This window comes from Mugil cephalus, chromosome 20 (genome assembly GCF_022458985.1).
Source record: "Mugil cephalus isolate CIBA_MC_2020 chromosome 20, CIBA_Mcephalus_1.1, whole genome shotgun sequence".
Classification (NCBI taxonomy): Eukaryota; Metazoa; Chordata; class Actinopteri; order Mugiliformes; family Mugilidae; genus Mugil; species Mugil cephalus.
This window is the reverse complement of record NC_061789.1, coordinates 1,861,377-1,879,662: the sequence shown is the minus strand read 5'-3', so window position 1 is coordinate 1,879,662 and position 18,286 is coordinate 1,861,377. Positions and strand designations below refer to the sequence as shown.

At 41.3% G+C, this 18,286-nt stretch overlaps 2 protein-coding genes across 2 annotated transcripts; one reads left to right on the top strand and one right to left on the bottom strand.

Annotated features, from left to right (window-relative positions):
- tufm (Tu translation elongation factor, mitochondrial) lies at positions 1-4,499 on the top strand. Its single transcript, XM_047572810.1, has 10 exons — positions 1-85; positions 713-759; positions 880-1,018; positions 1,340-1,506; positions 1,601-1,870; positions 1,958-2,090; positions 2,887-2,991; positions 3,079-3,230; positions 3,323-3,442; positions 4,062-4,499. The coding sequence occupies exons 1-10, from the start codon at positions 49-51 to the stop codon at positions 4,230-4,232; spliced, it is 1,341 nt and encodes a 446-aa protein (XP_047428766.1). The 5' UTR covers positions 1-48; the 3' UTR covers positions 4,233-4,499.
- Positions 4,500-8,239: 3,740 nt separating this feature from the next.
- On the bottom strand, positions 8,240-16,914 carry LOC124998415 (ATP-sensitive inward rectifier potassium channel 12-like). The gene is made up of 2 exons (XM_047572812.1): positions 16,336-16,914; positions 8,240-12,029 (listed from the first exon to the last, which is right to left on the bottom strand). The coding sequence occupies exon 2, from the start codon at positions 11,923-11,925 to the stop codon at positions 10,627-10,629; it is 1,299 nt and encodes a 432-aa protein (XP_047428768.1). The 5' UTR covers positions 11,926-12,029; positions 16,336-16,914; the 3' UTR covers positions 8,240-10,626.
- Between the last annotated feature and the right edge of the window lie 1,372 nt (positions 16,915-18,286).

The window sequence follows — 18,286 nt, the reverse complement described above, 5'->3', positions numbered from 1 at the left end:
GTTACTCTCTTGATCCCGACTCGTCTTTGGTTTGTCTGTTCGTCCAAGATGGCGGCGCTTGTCGGGCTGCGTGCATGTTTCTCCGGTAAAATTGATTAAACCTCCTTAATTGCCTCACTCTCTGTCGGTGCATTGATTCTTATTAAACCTAAGGCCTTTAGCAAATTATATAATAAGTTGTTTGTGTCTGTAAAAATATGGGAATGTGTAAAAAATACATGATGCTGTTTCTTCCGATGCCAGAGCAAGGTCACGTTACCAACGAGAGTTAGCTAACGATAGAGTTAGCCAAGGATGGAAAATGGCTAAAGGATGATGAGTAAACCCAGCTAAGGACATCCACTTAGTGTTTATATAACTGTCTTTTGAAGCAGAAGAATGACGCAGTAGTATATTTCGTACCAAAAAAGCTTATTAGCTTCTAGTGTTAGCTGCTGTTAGCTTGATGTAACATGTCTGCTTGTGTAATCTGATGTCAGTGTAGTTACAGAACAGTATTAACTCATTAACTCAGGTTTCAGCGTCATGTTTGTAAATCACAGTGACTTTAAAGGGGCATGTGGTTGTGGAGGACATGTCCTCACTTGTCAGAAGTGATTGAAACAGACCTTTGTTTGCCATCCGATCACATAATGATAAACCGAAGGGTCGAAAAATAGAAATAATAACTAAATATCATTTAATTATGATGTTTTGCTTCTCTTTCCCGCAGCCCTTCAGCTTTCCTCGCCAGGCCTCCTGCACAGCTCCTACAAGCTGGTAAGTAAGCAGATGAAAAGTTTGGCTTGCAGACTTTTTTTATTATAATTACTATTATTATTATTTTTTTAGCATGCATTCATTTGTTTCATTTTCCGGGGTTGTATTTTGTGTGTGCAGTGTGCAGTGCCCTTGAGTCGGCGAACCTTTGCTGCAGAGGCCAAGAAGACATACAGCAGAGAAAAGCCTCATGTAAACATTGGGACGATCGGCCATGTCGATCATGGCAAAACCACGCTGACTGCAGCCATCACAAAAGGTAGAGTGGACTCGAATTTTAGTAAAAAAATGTCTCGACGCTATGGTGACCATTCTAAAATATGCAATTTAGACTATAAGTGGTGTTGTGGACTTGTAAAAGCAGCTTTGGGACCATGTTTCCCACCTAAAACTGCTCACGTGGATGTGAACAAATTCCTCTTATGTGTGTAAGTTTACACATGTGATCTGATGCCCCCCCTTTCCCATTATCACCTGTCCTGATGGTGCTGCCGTGTCCAGACTACACACACACACACACTGACCCCCCAAGCTAAAATAAAGGCACTAGATTGAGTAGCGTGACCTTCTTTTTCCTCAGTGCTTGCTGATGCCGGTGGCGCCAACTACAAAAAGTATGAAGACATCGATAACGCCCCGGAGGAGAAGGCCAGAGGGATCACCATCAACGCCTCCCACGTCGAGTACACCACAGCCAACAGACATTACTCCCACACAGACTGCCCCGGCCACGCCGACTACGTCAAGGTAAACCCCTTTCCTCCCCCTCCCCACCCGCTGCCTCGTCCCTTATTCGAAATTAAACCAGAATCACAGTGACTCCTTTTCCCCTTGTCCTCAGAACATGATCACGGGCACGTCTCAGCTGGACGGCTGCATCCTGGTAGTGGCGGCCACCGACGGCCAGATGCCTCAGACCCGCGAGCACCTCCTGCTGGCCCGGCAGATCGGCGTGGAGCACGTGGTGGTTTTCGTCAACAAGGCCGACGCCGTGGACGACAAGGAGATGCTGGAGCTGGTGGAGATCGAGATCCGCGAGCTGCTCACGGAGTTCGGCTACGACGGCGAGAACACGCCCGTCGTCATCGGCTCCGCTCTCTGCGCCCTCGAGGTGAGGAGATGAAACCACGAGTCGTAATGTGGCTCCGTCATTAAGAGTTTCTCAACGTTTTTTTGTTTGTTTGTTTGTTTGTTCCAGAACAAGCAGCCTGACCTGGGTGCGAATGCAGTCTTGAAACTTCTGGAGATTGTGGATTCTTACGTTCCTCTTCCTAAAAGGGAGCTGGACAAACCTTTCCTCCTGCCCGTCGAAGGAGTTTATTCAATCCCAGGTAGGCAAACAAGCTCCCGCTAACACTTAACTAATAAATCAGAATTCAGAAGGAAAGTGGATAGTAATTAGAGATCTAATGACGCACCACGACACAGTTAAAAATCAATAAATCAATACAAATATGAGACAATTTCAATCAGCGGGGATGAAAAATGAATCTCAATGCCCTTTTTAAACAGCAGCAACTACGTTACTGTCAGGTATTCAGAGGGGAGGAGATATGCAAATATATGCAAATCCCAAACTAGGAACACATGCTAGCCTTGGTTTATTTATTTATATCATTTATTGGGTTATTTTGACGTGGGATTTATTTTAAAGATCCAGTTTTTTATTTATTTTTTGTTGTTAAAATATAATTTCAGTTGCACAGAGGACATATGTCAAACCTTTGTTTGTTCCAAAATGGGGAAATTGCAGTTTTTACAACCACATACGTAGGGGCAGAAAACTAACAAGAATAAGGAATGCACTGTGTACAAGATGAATAATAAGTTAAAAATATATATATACTAATATAAAATATATAAAAATATACTATATAAAATAGAATAGAAAAAACAATAAAAATGTATTGAATTGCAGTATGTTTCTTTTAAATATGCATTCATAGTTTGTGTTTTAACTTTTCATCCTACTTCAGAAATGTGTTTTTTGTCTGAGAGCAACTTAAAGGAATCTGTATTTGTCGGCAAACTCGTTCTCTTAAAACACAGGAATGGATTCGAATAAATCGCCCCCCCAAAAAAAAAAAAAAAAGACTGAATCTGAATATGTTGCACTCGTCTTTTCAGGCAGAGGAACGGTCGTGACCGGCACTATGGAGAGGGGGGTCATCAAGAAAGGAGACGAGTGCGAGTTTGTGGGCCACAACCGCAACTTCAAGTCCGTGGTGACAGGTGAGCAAAAAACAAACACCAGGCGTCAGAAAGTCAGCGTGTGTGTGTGTGAAAGTCAGACTTAGAGTTTGTTTCGATCCCGCTCAGGCATCGAGATGTTCCACAAGTCTCTGGACCGAGCGGAGGCAGGAGACAACCTGGGCGCCCTGGTCCGAGGCCTGAAGAGGGAGGACGTGAAGAGAGGGATGGTGATGTGCAAACCAGGAGCCATCCAGCCCCACCAGAAAGTCAAGGCCCAGGTCTGAGGGCTCCGGCTCAACAAAATGAAACGCTCGCGTCTCTTTTTGTGTGTTCAGCTGTCTGACGGCTCCACGCTGTCCCTGTGTTTCAGGTGTACATCCTGAGCAAGGAGGAGGGGGGCAGACACAAACCGTTCGTCTCCAACTTCATGCCCGTCATGTTCTCTTTCACCTGGGACATGGCCTGCAGTGTCACTCTGCCCGAGGAAAAGGTGCGTCTTCTTGTTTGGACGGAGCTTTAAAAGGCTGTAGGACGGTTCAGATTTTAGGTTCAGTCTTCAAATAGTGACTGAGACTTTTATTGATACAGCAGCTCTTTATTTTTTAATATTTTTAATTGATATTATTAAAGGAATCTCAAGACTGACCTTTTCACTTTGGCTTTTAATTGAATCTGAACTATTTATTTATTGACTAGTTGGTATTTTTATTCTGTTATTAATGTAATTTTTATTTTTTTATTCCATTTCTACTAATTTTTGGTACATTTTTCTTTTTTTTTTTATTTTGCACTTCTTTCCTAAAACTATTGTGTGTAGTAAAAGGGAATTATTTAAATAAATTTTATACAATTAAAATGTTTTATATCGTAATTAGTTGATGAAAACAGGTTTATTTCCTAAATATTTGTCCCGTGTTTTATCATAATCAACTCTCAAGTATCGGTATTGGTCTCGATATTGGCGATACTAGCCCTATATTTACTCGGTATCGGATGCCCAGCCCTAGTGTGCACACACACACAAACTCTTAGTACCGTGCTACGTGGCTGACATGTGGTGTGATTGGTCACCAGTGGCGATAACGACGTCTCTGCTGTTGGTCCTTTAGGAAATGGTGATGCCGGGTGAGGACACGTCGCTGGTGCTGACGCTGCGTCAGCCCATGGTCCTGGAGAAAGGCCAGAGGTTCACTCTGAGAGACGGAAACAGGACCATCGGCACCGGCCTGGTCACGGACATCCTGCCCACCACAGACGAGGACTTGGCCAAATTTACCTGAAGGGAGACTCTGCTGGGGGAGGGAGGGGGGAGGGGAGGGGAGGGGAGGGAGGGGGGAGTGGATGTGACCTCATGTGATCTGATGAATTAATGTAGAAACACACAACCAGAACAGAAGATAACTCGAAGACATGCATGGCTCGGTTACGCACTTCCATTCAACCAAAACAATACCTGCGGTGTGTGCAACTTCGTCGACTTCGTGGCTTAAAAAGTCAGAATAATGTTGTTCATGTAATAAAATGTATTTAATAAAATAAATAAAAAATAAAAAAAAAAAGAAGAAGAAGAAGGCGCCTTTGTTTCGTGTCCTACTAATGATGTTAATGATCCTCAGCTTATTTATGTTTATTTATGACTCCGTGAGTAGATATAAGATCAGTGGCTGCGATCCGTTTCCATGGAGACCAAATGAAATGACCTGATGAGACATAAATGAAAACATCAACCGCTGTAGAAATGTGCTGATGAGGAGGAGTAATGAGGAAGATGGTGGTGAAGAGGATGGAGGAGTAGAACGAGAAGGAGAAGAGGAAGAAGATACAGGAGGAGGTGGAGGAGGAGACGAATAAAATGAAAGGAGCAGTGCTATGAGGTTAAGTGGCCACACGGGGGCAGCACAGAGGAGCCGTAAAACGATGCAGGTGAAAAGTAAGAGTTCAAGATATTAAAATAATTATGAATAATTAATGACATGACTCAGATTAGAGGAATAAATAACACATTCCTCAGACTGAATCGTTTTGGCCTCAGTTGCACATAAAAGAAACACGAGTAAAAAAAAAAAAAAAAAGTAACAATAAAATAAGATCAAAAAAGTCAAATATATTTTCTGAGTCTAAACATAATGAGGAATAGATTAATTTATGATATTCGCAGTATTCTGGCTCTGGCCTCCCTCGTGTCCCCTCTGCTCGTTCATCCTCAGCAGGAAGTTCTCCGGTTGCTGTGTGTTTGCCGTCGGTATTTGAGTCGGTGCCCGGTGTAATCCAATCGGCCTGCTGCTGTAATCAAATACTGAACGTCTGCAGGAGTCCAGGCCCGGAGCAGCAAGTCTTCTACTGAGTGATGTGCTCAGCTGGAGGACGAATGTCTCCACGGGGGAAAATAACTCGGAGAGACAGATGATCACACGGAGAGTTTCGGTGATATTGACCTGACCTGTCTCACTAGATTCAACCCGGAGCTTTTCTCTTCAGAGGCTAAAAAAACCTCCAGTAAATTAAAACACTGTTGGTCTGTTGTTAAATAACGTTAACTGAATGTTAAAAAAAAAAAAAAAAAAAAAGATAGTGTCTATTAAAAAATAATAATAATTTTATGTTTATAACACATGATAATATTGTTATTATACATTTCCCTATTTTTTTTTATTATTTTTAGTTTATATTTATTTTTTTATGCATTTCGTTTTTTTATTTATTTTACACTTGAAATCATATAATTAATTATTTAAATATGTTCCTTTGAAGATAAAACATTTATTAAAATTGTATTCCATCTTATTATTTGTGTATTTAATTTACAGTTTAAACTACGTGAAATCTGAAATATTTGTGTTGAAACAATATTTATTTTATTTTATCATATTTTATTTTATTGTTTGTCCATTTATCCTTTTACTATTTTATTTACTTTCCATTTAAAAAAATGGAAAGTAATTATTAAAAAAATATTAATATTTATTTTATTTTATTGTTTGCCTATTCATCTGTTTATTCTTTTATTTATTTTACAGTTTAGAATAACTCAACTGAAATATTTTTAATAAAATATATAATATTTTAGTATTTATTTTATTATTTGTCTATTTATCTATTTATTATTTTATTTATTTTACAGTTTAAACTTAGTCAGGACCATGGAATATTTCATACAAATATGTTTTCATGTAGAAACAATATTAATAGTTATTTTATTTCATTTTATTATTTGTCTATTCATCTATTTTTAAATTTTACAGTTTATTACCAAATTAAAATAGTAAAACACAGTGGTACAATTAGACTTTTATTGTGTTTATCTTCCACATTTTCTTGTATATGTTCATATGTTTCTTATAAATGTTCAGTAAGCTTTTTTTTTGTTTTTGTTCTTTGTACAAAATAAAACTTCACATGGGTGGAGGACTTACAGTAGATAATAGTTTAAATTACCGTCTAATACGCTCTCAGTTCTTCCCACACAGGGCGAGTATTTCCAAGCAGCGATCTTCCTTTCACCAGTTCACCTCTCCAGCCTTTAGGCTGATCACACCCAACAGAAGAATAACACGACTCCGACTTACGGAAAGAGAAGCTGCAATATAATCTTAAGAAGAGGCTAAGATTGACTTTTTCCTCACACGCTCTGTCTTGATTATCAAGTTCAGGATAAGGACATTGTTTTATTTTCCACATGGAAACTTGAACTGAGTCAAAGTTTCTCGGCATCAGAGTTTGGGAGCTCACATCAGATATTAAATGTTCACACAGTCCCTAAAGAACCCAGACATGGAGTCTTTGCTTTTAATGCTATTTGGCTCTTTTTGTGATTCCCTTGACCTCCACTAATGTCCAAAGCATGATGCTGCCACCACCGTGCTGCACTGTGCTCATACAGTGTCATATAAATAAATAACGAACTAAAACGAAACTAATCTAAAATGACAGAAACCGTCCTTGAAATAAAATTTGAATTAGATGTGTGTTAGTCCCGCCCACTAACATGGAGGGGGTGGAGCTTGTGTCTTCTACTACAGCCTCCAGCCACCAGGGGGAGCTCCACTAGGTTTGGCTTTACTCCATCTTTATGTACAGTCTATGGATGAAACACATAACACTATCTGAACTTAGATTTTGACATTTTGACTCAGCTCAGGTGTATTAACGGTTCCATTTGGTGTTTGTTATAAGACAGGACGATGGACCAGGACCAAGTCTAAGTGGAAAGCAGCCGTGAGGTCAGTAACATCTGGAAGAGGCCGACATGATCAGAATAAAGGTATTTACCTGATCTGAAAAACATAAAGAGGCAGTTGTGTAGTTTTAATATTATAACAGTTGATGGTTTTAATAACAGATGCTTCCTGGTCCCAGTTCGAGGTGGAAACGCAACACCACCCACGGTCCAGAAATATAGACACGATATATATTTCCACATTTCTGAAATCCCAAAACTCAGAAGATGCAACAAATGTGCCAGAAATGTCTGCCTGTGCTGCTCCTTTTTCATTCCCTCCAGCAGCCGAAGGGAAGAAACGGAGCCTCTGTAATTAAGGCTGTGTTTGCCTTTGAGCAGCCGGCCCACTCTGCACGCTGGAAGACAGACCCTCCACGGCTTTCTCGTCCTCCAGCACCGCAGAGTGGGTGGGAAGCATCCAGCAGGTTTATTCTCAGCCCTCCTGCCGTCGCACTGCACATCTCAGAGGATGCGGCGCCGCGAAGGGAAGACTTTAACTTTGAGAAAGTCAGTTAGATGAAGTCGGATCTGCAAAGCGTTACGTTTGGACACATGACTTTTAAACTGCATTCGTAGCAAACAGAGCTGCTCATATTTGTTCATGTATATGCACTGATCAGCCACAACATTATAGACGTAAATAACATTTAAACCATGTTGTGAAAACTCATCGTTCTGCAGGGAAACTATTGGACCTGGCGTTCATTCCTGTGGTTGTTACTTAGACTTATAGCACCCAACAGATTCCCGCCAACTCCAGGTGAGTATCTGCTCGTTAACTGACTCTAATTATGTGAGTTTCAGGTGGGTGACACCCACAGGTGTTCCTATTTAAACCCCGACCCCCCAACCAGTCGTTAAGAACTGGAGGCTTCATTTGACTCTACAAGTTTCGTCTCCATAAATTGTTCGGTTTGTAAAATAAAAAAGTCATAAGTTGGGTTCTTTATATAGTTTTCATGCAAAATAAGTAGACAAGAAAATACTAAAGTGGGAGGATTTGCCCTCAGCTATATTCCACCAGTATAAAACTCGGTGTCTGTCCGATGAAGCAAAACAGAAAAACTGTTGACTTTGCCAGACGTGTTTTATTGTGTTTTTCCTCCTCATTTGTCGGTGCACTGCCAGGAGAAAACAAATCCAATAGCTTCAAATGAATTTAGTGGGAAGTCTATTGCAAATCCTTCCAGCAAAGAAAGCATCTGTAGCATCCAGTCAAACAATAAAAGAAAGCAAACAGCTATTTATTTACAGTGTCGGCCAGACAAATGTACACATTTACGTCCCCCTCCCTCGTGCAGGAAACTTTTGACCCTGATCTTTGTGCTCATGGCAGCGGAACCTCCATTTGTTTTCTAGAGCGAGCTGATATTTTCAGCACAAGTCAGCGATATATATATGTATATATATATATATATATATTAATACAAATGTGTTGAATTCTTGCTGAAGTGGCAGTCAGGTGTAGAAGTTTATTCCACATGGAGCTCTTGGTGTGACAAATGTGGAGGGAAAACTATTTCATCTCACCTGGGATAAGAGCAGGAGTCTGACCTCATATCTTTACGTCGGAGCAAAAAACAGAAAAAAAAAAATAATAAAAAAATAAACAAACTGTTACATGAAATCAACAGATTCAATACGTGAGACTCAATTTATCTGGAGATTTATAATTTTACTAAACATAGTTCATCGTTTGTAACCGTGCGATACAGATGAGAGTGAAACGAGACGTTCAGGGAAATCTCTTTTTAAAAAAAGGTGTTTTATCCTTTTAAACATTTCGAAATGTTCAGTAAATAGGGTTAATATCAACTTTCCCTGAAGCCGCACAGTTCACCCTCAGAGCCGGGCTTTCCTCTCGGTCGATGTATATATATTTTTAGGGGTTTGATTCCACGCAGGGAACAGATGTGACACAGAATTACTCTGAGTCCCGTGGGTCGTTCGGTTCAGATGGACTTTAATTAGACTTCTCCTACAAGTTTGTGTGTCGTGTCTTCAGCTACACATGCGTACAGCTACAGAGGCGGTTAAACATGAGCTCTGGGAATTATGCGTTTGGTTTGTTGTTTCGTTTTAGGACACGGGCTCGGTTGCACCTTCGCCTCAGACCTTCACACTGCTGTGGTTTAAAGTTTGTTGTGTGTCCAGGTGGGGGTCCGTTAAGGGTCTGTTAGGGTCCTAATCTCATTGCAAACTTCTGCTGTTGTAGTTTAAAGTTAGTCCAGGTGGGGGGACCTTTAAGGTCTCCTATTGGACAACTACCTGCCAGTGGGACAAAGGATGCAAATTAGTCACCTGGCTACGATCCCTATACATATTTCCATTGTAAATGTTCATCGATATGTTTTGTCCCGTTTTTTTTAAAAATAAATAAAAATAAAACAATTAGGACATTGGCACTGCTATAGTTGAAAGTTTAAGACTCAGCAAACTGCCAATGCTGTGGTTTTAAGTTTGTCCTGGTGGGCGCTTGTTAGAGACGTCTCCTAGTGTCATCGAAAATGAAAGCACTGTATTTTAAAGTTAGTCGGCCCTCGGGGGCCTCACACTGATCTGGGGCCCCGAGCAGCTGCCTCCCTTCGTTGATGACGAGCTGCAGCTCTCTACGGTTTAGTGTGAGGAGCTCTGAGCTTCAGTTCACTGGATTTACGTTGGTTTGTCCTCCAGAAAGTATAAACCTCAACAATAATAATAATAATCCTGATCTTATTCTTGGATCCGAAACTGAAACCCTTTGTCTTGCCTGTTTCTTGTGAGCTAAGCGAAACATTTGTGGAATATATCGGTGGTTAGAATACAGACAAACATACAGCCTCTGCCTGTTGGTCATTACAGTCATTTGCATATTTAAGACCCCTTCTTTGCTTTAAACTGGTGCAGCCATAATGTCCAACAGAAATAAGCAAATTAAACGTTTTCTCAAAGTGTCAAACGTCTCCCACTGACGTGAAATGACGATGAATAGTTTCTCCTGTTGGTTCAAAGCTTTCAGGCTCCGTCAAGTCCATTTGTTTTAATGCAAAATAACTTGTCTTGAGTCTCCTGAAGATGTCTGTAAATTAGCTGCATGTATGTGCAGCGCTGTGTAACATGTAGAATATTTCATACGTATTTAGAGTCACTCTGATGAGCCCGGAGACGTCTTCTACTATCCGAGGAGCAAAACTATTTGACTATTTCTCAAAGTATTTATACAAAACTAAGTTATCATCATGCATTTTATTACTGCCATGTGTAACTGGATCACGTTTGCATGTGGTAAAGCTCAAAAACCATCTGGGGGGAAAACCAAACAATAAAAGGTTCATCCAGTGAAAGTTTTTATCCTGGTGTGATGGAGATCTGTAGCGCTGGTCCATGTCTTCGGTGGCGTTCCTCATGTCGGTCGACAGTCACAGGACCTCCGCGTCACGCTGCTCCGCATCCGAAAACAACCAAACAAGCAGAGGTTACATCTCTGACTCCCGGCGGGATGATGCTTCATTGTGTCCGGCATTCGGCGACTCCGATAGACACTTCCTGTCTTGCTCCTTCTCCACGTCTCCCTCGTCCTCCTCATCCCTGCTGATGAAGGCCAGCTCGTTCTCGTAGCAGAAGGAGTTGGCGCCGGATGTCGGAAATTTCCTCTCCTCCATGTCCTTGGCGCTGCATCTCGGGGTGGACGGCACTTCGAAGGTTTTGTGGAAGTAGGCGTAGTCTATCCTGTACTGGCTCTTCTCCTCGAAGATGACCGGCTCGAAGCGGTGACCCCACAGGATCTCGGAGGGCAGGTACGAGCTCCTCGCCTGAGTCGTCATGGCCGTGGCCTCCACCAGGCCCTCCAGGATGATCACTATCTCGAAGTCCGACGCCTCCAGATCTTGCTTGCTGATGCCGAACAGCGGGCTCTCCTCGTCGATCTCGTGTATGACGGTGAGCGGCGCGACCAGGAACAGGCGGTCCGTGCCTTTGTCGTATCCCACGTTCATGTCGATCTGATCCAGGGGGATGTACTCGCCTTCCTCCGTGTAGCGGGGCTTCACCAGCTGGGCTCGCACGTGAGCCTCCACGATGTGGCTCTTCCTCAGGTTGGCGACTCTGAACATGAGGCACAGCTTCCCGTCGCGCAGGGCGATCACCGCGTTGTGGCTGAACAGCAGCGTCTCCGCCCGCTTCTTGGGCCTCGCCATCTTGGCCATGATGGCGCCGATCATGAAGGCGTCGATGATGCAGCCGATGATCGACTGAAACACCACCATGAACACGGCCATGGGGCATTCCTCCGTCACGTAGCGAGCCCCGTAACCAATGGTCGTCTGGGTCTCGATGGAGAACAGGAACGCCGCCAGAAAGGTGTTGACCTGCATGACGCACGGCACAAAAGCGACGTCCCCTGCCGGATGGTCCATGTCACCGTGTAGGAGGCCGATGACCCAGAACGCCAAGCCGAACATCAGCCAGGACACCACGAACACCAGGCTGAAGAGCAGGAACATGTATCGCCAGCGGATGTCCACGCAGGTGGTGAAAATGTCCGATATGTACCGCTGCGACTTCTCGTCCATGTTGGAGAAGTGGATGTTGCACTGGCCGCTCTTGCCGACGAACCGGCTGTGGTATTTGCGTCTCGTGTGGATCTTGCCATTGCCAAAGCTGCCCACAGCAGGCATGGTACTCAGTCTCAGGCCTTCCTCTTCACAGGACAAGAAGCTGTGGTGCTGCTGCTGCTGCTGGTGGAGGTGGTGGTGGTGGGCTCTGCCTACGCTCATGCCTCAGTGGAGCACAGCCACAGGGCTTCACGATTTCAGCCCGGCTCATACAAACCTGACCAGGCTCACAGGAGGAGCGCGGACTCAGCGTCGGCTGCAGACTCCTGCAAAGGTAGATCAGGCACAATATGAATACGCAGCACCACATATAATCATAGAGAGCAACAGGAAAATGAAATAAGCCAATTCCAAAGAAAATGATCTGCTCTGTCTTCATAATGCTTAAATCAGTTTCATCTATTTGTCAAATTTTATTACAAATTTCTAGCATTCCTTGCTAAAGAGTCTGAGCTGTACTGTTGAAGGTAGAGATTTATGTTACGTAACGTATGGTTAGCTACTTTGGGTTACCTACCTTGTTTATTTTCCACAAAATATTGTGAGATAAAGAAGTGGCCTGCTTTTCTAAAAAAAATTTAAAAAATTAGTTGAAATAAAATAAATAAATAAATAAATTGTAGTTACAGCATTTTTTTTTTAGTTCTGAATTTTGACCAAAAAGTCTAAATTCTGACAAATAAAGTCAGAATTCTAACAAAAAAATCAGAATTCCAACAAAAATATCAGAATTCTAAGATTAAAACCAGAATTCTGAGGCAGAAAAAAAGTCTGAATTCCGTGATTCAAATCAGAATTAAAAGAAAAAGTCAAAATTCTCAGAAAAAAGTCAGAATTCTAAGATTGAAATCAGAATTCTGAGATTCAAATCAGAATTAAAAGAAAAAAGTCAGAATTCTGAGAAAAAAAGTCAGAATTCTGAGATTCAAGTCAAAACTCAAATTTAAAAAAAATAAATAAATAATAATAAAAAATAATCCTCTTCCATATCACGGTATCAGTTCAAATTTGACAAATTTAGCTTAAAATGCAAATTTAAAATTTAAAACATTTATGTTGTGTACAAAAATAGAGTATTTCTGTTTAAAAATGAGTAATGTTAAAATCTACAGTAAAAAATACTGTACTTGAAAGTTAAATACAACTTAGTATTTAGTTAAAATTGTGTGAAAAATGCAAATTTTATTTCCAGTGCTTTTATTTTTGTACGTTTGTAATTTTTTTTTTACCTTCCTTCATTCATCACTGTTCACTGGTTGAAATAAATCGAAGAACCAGTGAAATCCTGAGTGTGCGTCAGCTAGATTATCCAACACATTTAACTCCAGGACAACCGTCCATCCAAATATAAATCATTGTCCAAATGATTTGATTATCTCGGCAGATTTCTGCCGGAGCGTAATCAGTTCTCAACAGACAGACTTTCCACCTTTAAAATATGAATTTGTAGTGAGAAGTTTAGAAACTGCGCCCCTCACTCCGTGACACCGTAGACGCCCGCTGCCTCTCAAGGGAAAAAAAACATCATCAAACTTTTCACCCCGGTCGCCACCTGTTTGACCTCCTGCCCTCTGAGAGTTGATACGGCTCCATAACAAATCACACCCAGCAGACCACTGCTCCACAAAGCCCCCGTTAACACAACCAGCAGCAATAAAACCCACAACAATCACTTAAAAGTCACAGTTGTGAAAAGCAACACTGTGATGTATCAGTGTCACAATCAAGGCTTTTCTTTTCCTATTTAGAGTTGATTGATTTGTTTCCTAAGTCATAACTTTAAACTGTTAATTCCCTTTGACTGCATCTGATGGATTTAATTCACAATGATCTCTCTTTCAGAAGCAGATTTTTCTTAGTTGATGCCTAAAGGTCAGAGTGTTGAAAGCCCTGTTTTCCCCTGGCTGCTTTGGAAATGCTCCGGTATATACAATACATCTTCCACTGATCAACAAGTTACAGAAATAGCCGGCTAATCCAATGCCCTGCCATTTTATGTGACGTATCTTCTATTTCCTCCAGCTGGCACGGCTGCTGGAGTCACTGGAATACTGCGACGAGGTGGTGTGATTCCCCTGTGAGGCCGAACTGGAAACTAATATGGGGCAGAAAACTGGGTATAATAGTAGAGATGGAAGCTGACACACAAACAGGTCGATGGCGGAAATCGATCGCTAAATGGGCGATTTTATCTGGACCCCTAAGCTCGTGTTGAAGCACCAGTAGTAAGATTTATTCTGTGTTTTTTTTTACTTCAGGATAAAATACACCTAAAATTAATCATTCAAAGTTTATGGAATGAATTAAAAACTTCCCCTCCTCCAGAATTCAAAATTAAATCACACCAACAGGACTTAGATCATTTTGTAGCAAAGTCATGCTAGCAGCTTTAGAATTAGAATTAGAATTAGAATTAGAATTAGAATTAGGAAATTGTTTGTTTGCAACAAGTAATATAAGTTGTGAGGCCATCTGCATTCTTAGCTTCCTGTTTCCTGTTTGTGCAGTCGTATAGTGAAGGCTATGCAAACTTTTTACTTTTTTTTTTATCCATTTTTTTCAGTTTTATTAGTTTTTAACCCTAAAAATTGAAGGTGCATTTAGTGGAGTTTACTAACGCACATATCTGCTGGATTGTGGATTTGGAGAAATCAGCGTTTTTTGTTTGTTTTTTTAACCTTTGCTATGCATTTTTAATTTCTCCAAAGTATTTGGGGATTACTAGGACCCAACAAGTACAACCAAGCATCATCTTTAATTCTTTTAATATTTTTTTTTTTTAAATGTCCTCATATGTGGACACAGCGAATATTTTGCTGTATAATACAATAAAGTCACCTTTGTGTAAGAAATTATAATACTATTTATTATTATTATTTATTACTATTCATTTCAATTCCTGAACATCACTGAGCAAAAACCGAATCACAAACAATGAAGTCCCAATGTCCTCAAACGAGTACTTGCTAACTAGCGACATTGTAGCTTGTTACTACTGATAAAATTAAATTATATTTGTGAGTCATATCAAACTAGAAAAGTTAATGAGCCTAAATAAACAACCGTAGAATATTATGTGCTTTTTTGTCCATTTTTGTCCCGCGATCGGCTCTAGAATGAATCAGCCCGCTATCATGTTTTTACTCTGATTAGTGTATTGGCCCTTTGCTACCACTAGATGGCAGACTAACAAGTCCACTTATGAGGACAACAGGCCTAAATAAAGCAGAATAAGCTGCCACAAACCTAAAACTCCCCATGTGAGGACGCACGGTCTAGCGGCTAGCCTGAACTAACACAGCAACCTGCTGCTGTTTCATTCATAAGAAATTAATTATCAGTCTCCAGATGAAAATAAGAGAGAAGTGTGTGATATGTTTTTAATTTTAAAGCACACATACGCTCCGTTACTAAAATAGCATTTTATCATTTGAGAAAATATTTCCAAAAACGGCAACACCGAGAGACTAATGAACACTTTTACAAGTAGCAGGCTAGTAGCAGGCTACGCTACTGATTAGAATTAACAATTAACACGACTGCAGCACGAGTTCTGACTCAGACTAGAAGGAGAGCACACATTAGGCCTATTTTAAAATCCTTACACTGACGACCTGTTGATTTTTAAAGTTAAAGTATGAATAAAATCTGATTGATTGATTAATAAGACGTTCTTTGTGGTAAAAGCTAACCCGCACAGCTAAGCCTTTGCATGTCGTCTCATCATCGTCTCTTTGCTGTTGCAGTGATTTGCATTTAATAGCTCCAACTCCAACTCAAACATGAGCCTCTTTGTCAGGAAACTCAACAGAACGACGACGCCAACACAACAGAACACAGTATTATGTATAAATGATGTCAGATTATCAAAGATTCGACGGTTCAAACGCAAACCAGTGTTAAATTTGGACCATTTTACACCAAATCCATCAGGTATCTGTCGAGAGAAAATGTTCTCATGGGGAATCCTCTGGGATGTCAACAGATGTCCTTGTTTAAACCCCAACTCCCCACCAGTGTTTTAGAACAGAAGAAGCATGGATATCCCATGACCTTTTCATACATATCTGTACCATCGTGGTTATATGTGGTGGACCAACACGGTGTTAACTCTCATTAAAGGCTTCAATCATACGACACGAAGCTGTGACGTCTCGGAGGAAATGGTCTCATCTCGAGTTCATTTTTTATGATGGCTGATCCTGATTATGTTGTTTGTCCTTGGCTGAGAATGACATCCTCGAGATAATTGCATTTGATGCTTCCGAGATCAGTCAAACATCAGGATGTAAAGATGTAAAGATGTTTTAATGGGGTCGTGAAGGTCCCGCTGTGTTTACTCTGCAGGTGCATGCAACAAAAACAGCAGGTGTCTGATGCATTCGGACTCCGTAAGTGAGTCTCTGCATATCACTTTTTCTCAGTGGTCTAGTTGCTAGGAAGCAGGATATTAATATTTTTGAGTCTGTCTCAGGAGCCACACTCCTGCTGCCTGCTGGGCTGTGATCTCAAAACTCATTCTCTCTGCTGACTATTCTCACACATTTCGAATCAGACAAGTTTTCAGCTTACCTCGTGGTGTGGACGTGTTCCTGGCGAATGTGTCCAACTTTCCCTTTTCTTCCCAAAGCTTTCTAGCCTAACTGCTGCATGTTTCTCCCCCTCGTGGCTTCCTTCACCTCTTTTCTTGTGTTACGGGTAGAACCACTCTATCCTCCTGAGGCAGGAAAGTAAATGGCTGCAGAGCGTCTTCATGTCTCTGCCTCCCGGTTTTAAAGCACCTCGTCCTCCACCAGATGAGGAGAGCATTACAATCACTCCACGCTGTCAAGAGCTCACAAGTTCCACCGATATCCCGTTGATCAGAAACAGACGTTAAAAAAAAAAAAAACGACTTTAGTGAAGAAGCGAAGTCAAACAGCCCTACGTCTTGATCACAGCTCTCCCAAATTAAATGAATGTAGGGCTCGCATGGCCTGCTGGGTCCAATCCAATCAAAAAATCAATTCCTCACAGCTCATTTTAGAGTCTCTCTTCCTCCACGTGTCTCTCAGCTTCTCAGTAACTCTGCCATCTGATCTTGTTCTGCTGCAGATCCCACTCTGTATCCCACATCTAGTGAACCATTGCTCACTGCTGCTCAGCTCCAGTCCTCCCCCTCCCTCTCGCCGTGTCACCGTAGATACTTGGCATTTGGAGACTTTGTGCTCTTCCCCTACAAAGTGTTGACGGTCAGCTGATGGTTGGTTTATTGAGGACCAGTGTGTGTGTTAGTGTGTACAACGACGCAGGCCAGAACGAACCGCCTTTCTCTTTTGGGTTTGTTTGCCAGTGTCTCCTTCAGCCTAAACACATGTTGAGTTCAGTCCAGAAGGGAACTGTATCTGTCACATGATCATCTGTGGAAAAAAGATCACAGAGTGGGTGGTGTGGGGTCCATCTTGACGCATTCAGGAATCATGCCGGACCTTGAGGAGCCCATGTAGGCTGGACATCGCTCGCTTATCTGATGTTTATTCATTCGGTTTATTTAAAAGGGCGCAGTGTTGCCGCGGGTTTTGAAGGTCATCGGTGGCGTCTCTGGTCGCCTCCATCTTTGTCTGACTCCTGAAGAGGTGGAGCAGGAGTGGAGACTTAAAGACATTTAGTCTGAACTCATAAATTAATATTTCAGTTGTTTTCCCCAAACCACCGACTCCACCGCTTCTTCCACTCGCATCGGTTCGAAAGTAGATTCATAACGTGCCTCGTCGTGCCTTTCCATTTCATTTCCACCAGCTCTAGTCTTGGAAGCTATTTTTTTTATTCTATTTTATTCTATATTCGATTAGCTGCAGCAATGTATGCGTCATTTTTACCATCCGTGCTGCTTTTTAATCTGTGCAACACTTGGGTCAACCCTGGTTGTTTTACATGTGCTTCATAAAGAAAGATTGTTTCGATTTCAGTTGAAAAAATATATAGTCAAGTACAACAAAACATGGTAAATTCAAGTACCTGCATCTCATAAAACAAACAAACAAAAAGGTATCACAGGAGGGTCCATGTAAAATGTCAAACTTAGCTCCTTTTTGAGACTTTTTGAGAGGGTAAACTTTAACTAAATAAATCGAATTGGAAATTACAACTGCAAATGATATTTACTCATGAGCGTTACACTAAATACGAATTAACTGCAAATTCAAGGACCCTGGTGTCAAAGAATGAATATGCGTAGCCGGCGATTGCTAACGTAAAACTACCTTTAGTCATGTTGTATTCACCTGTTGACCTCTCAGATTATCCAAACCTTTAACAGGATGATAACTGTGCACGGTACGTTGTTATAAAAATCCGGTCTCAAGTTATTATAATCGTCTGATTTAATACAACAACACTAACACTGAGGCAGCAACGCAACAAAACCAGTGTTCTAGAGTTAATTACAAACAAAAAGTCTGAGGATCATCAAAGCCACTATTATTTTTCATGCAGGACGGCATAAATGTATCTAGAAGTGGATGTATTAGTAGAAGATGCAATT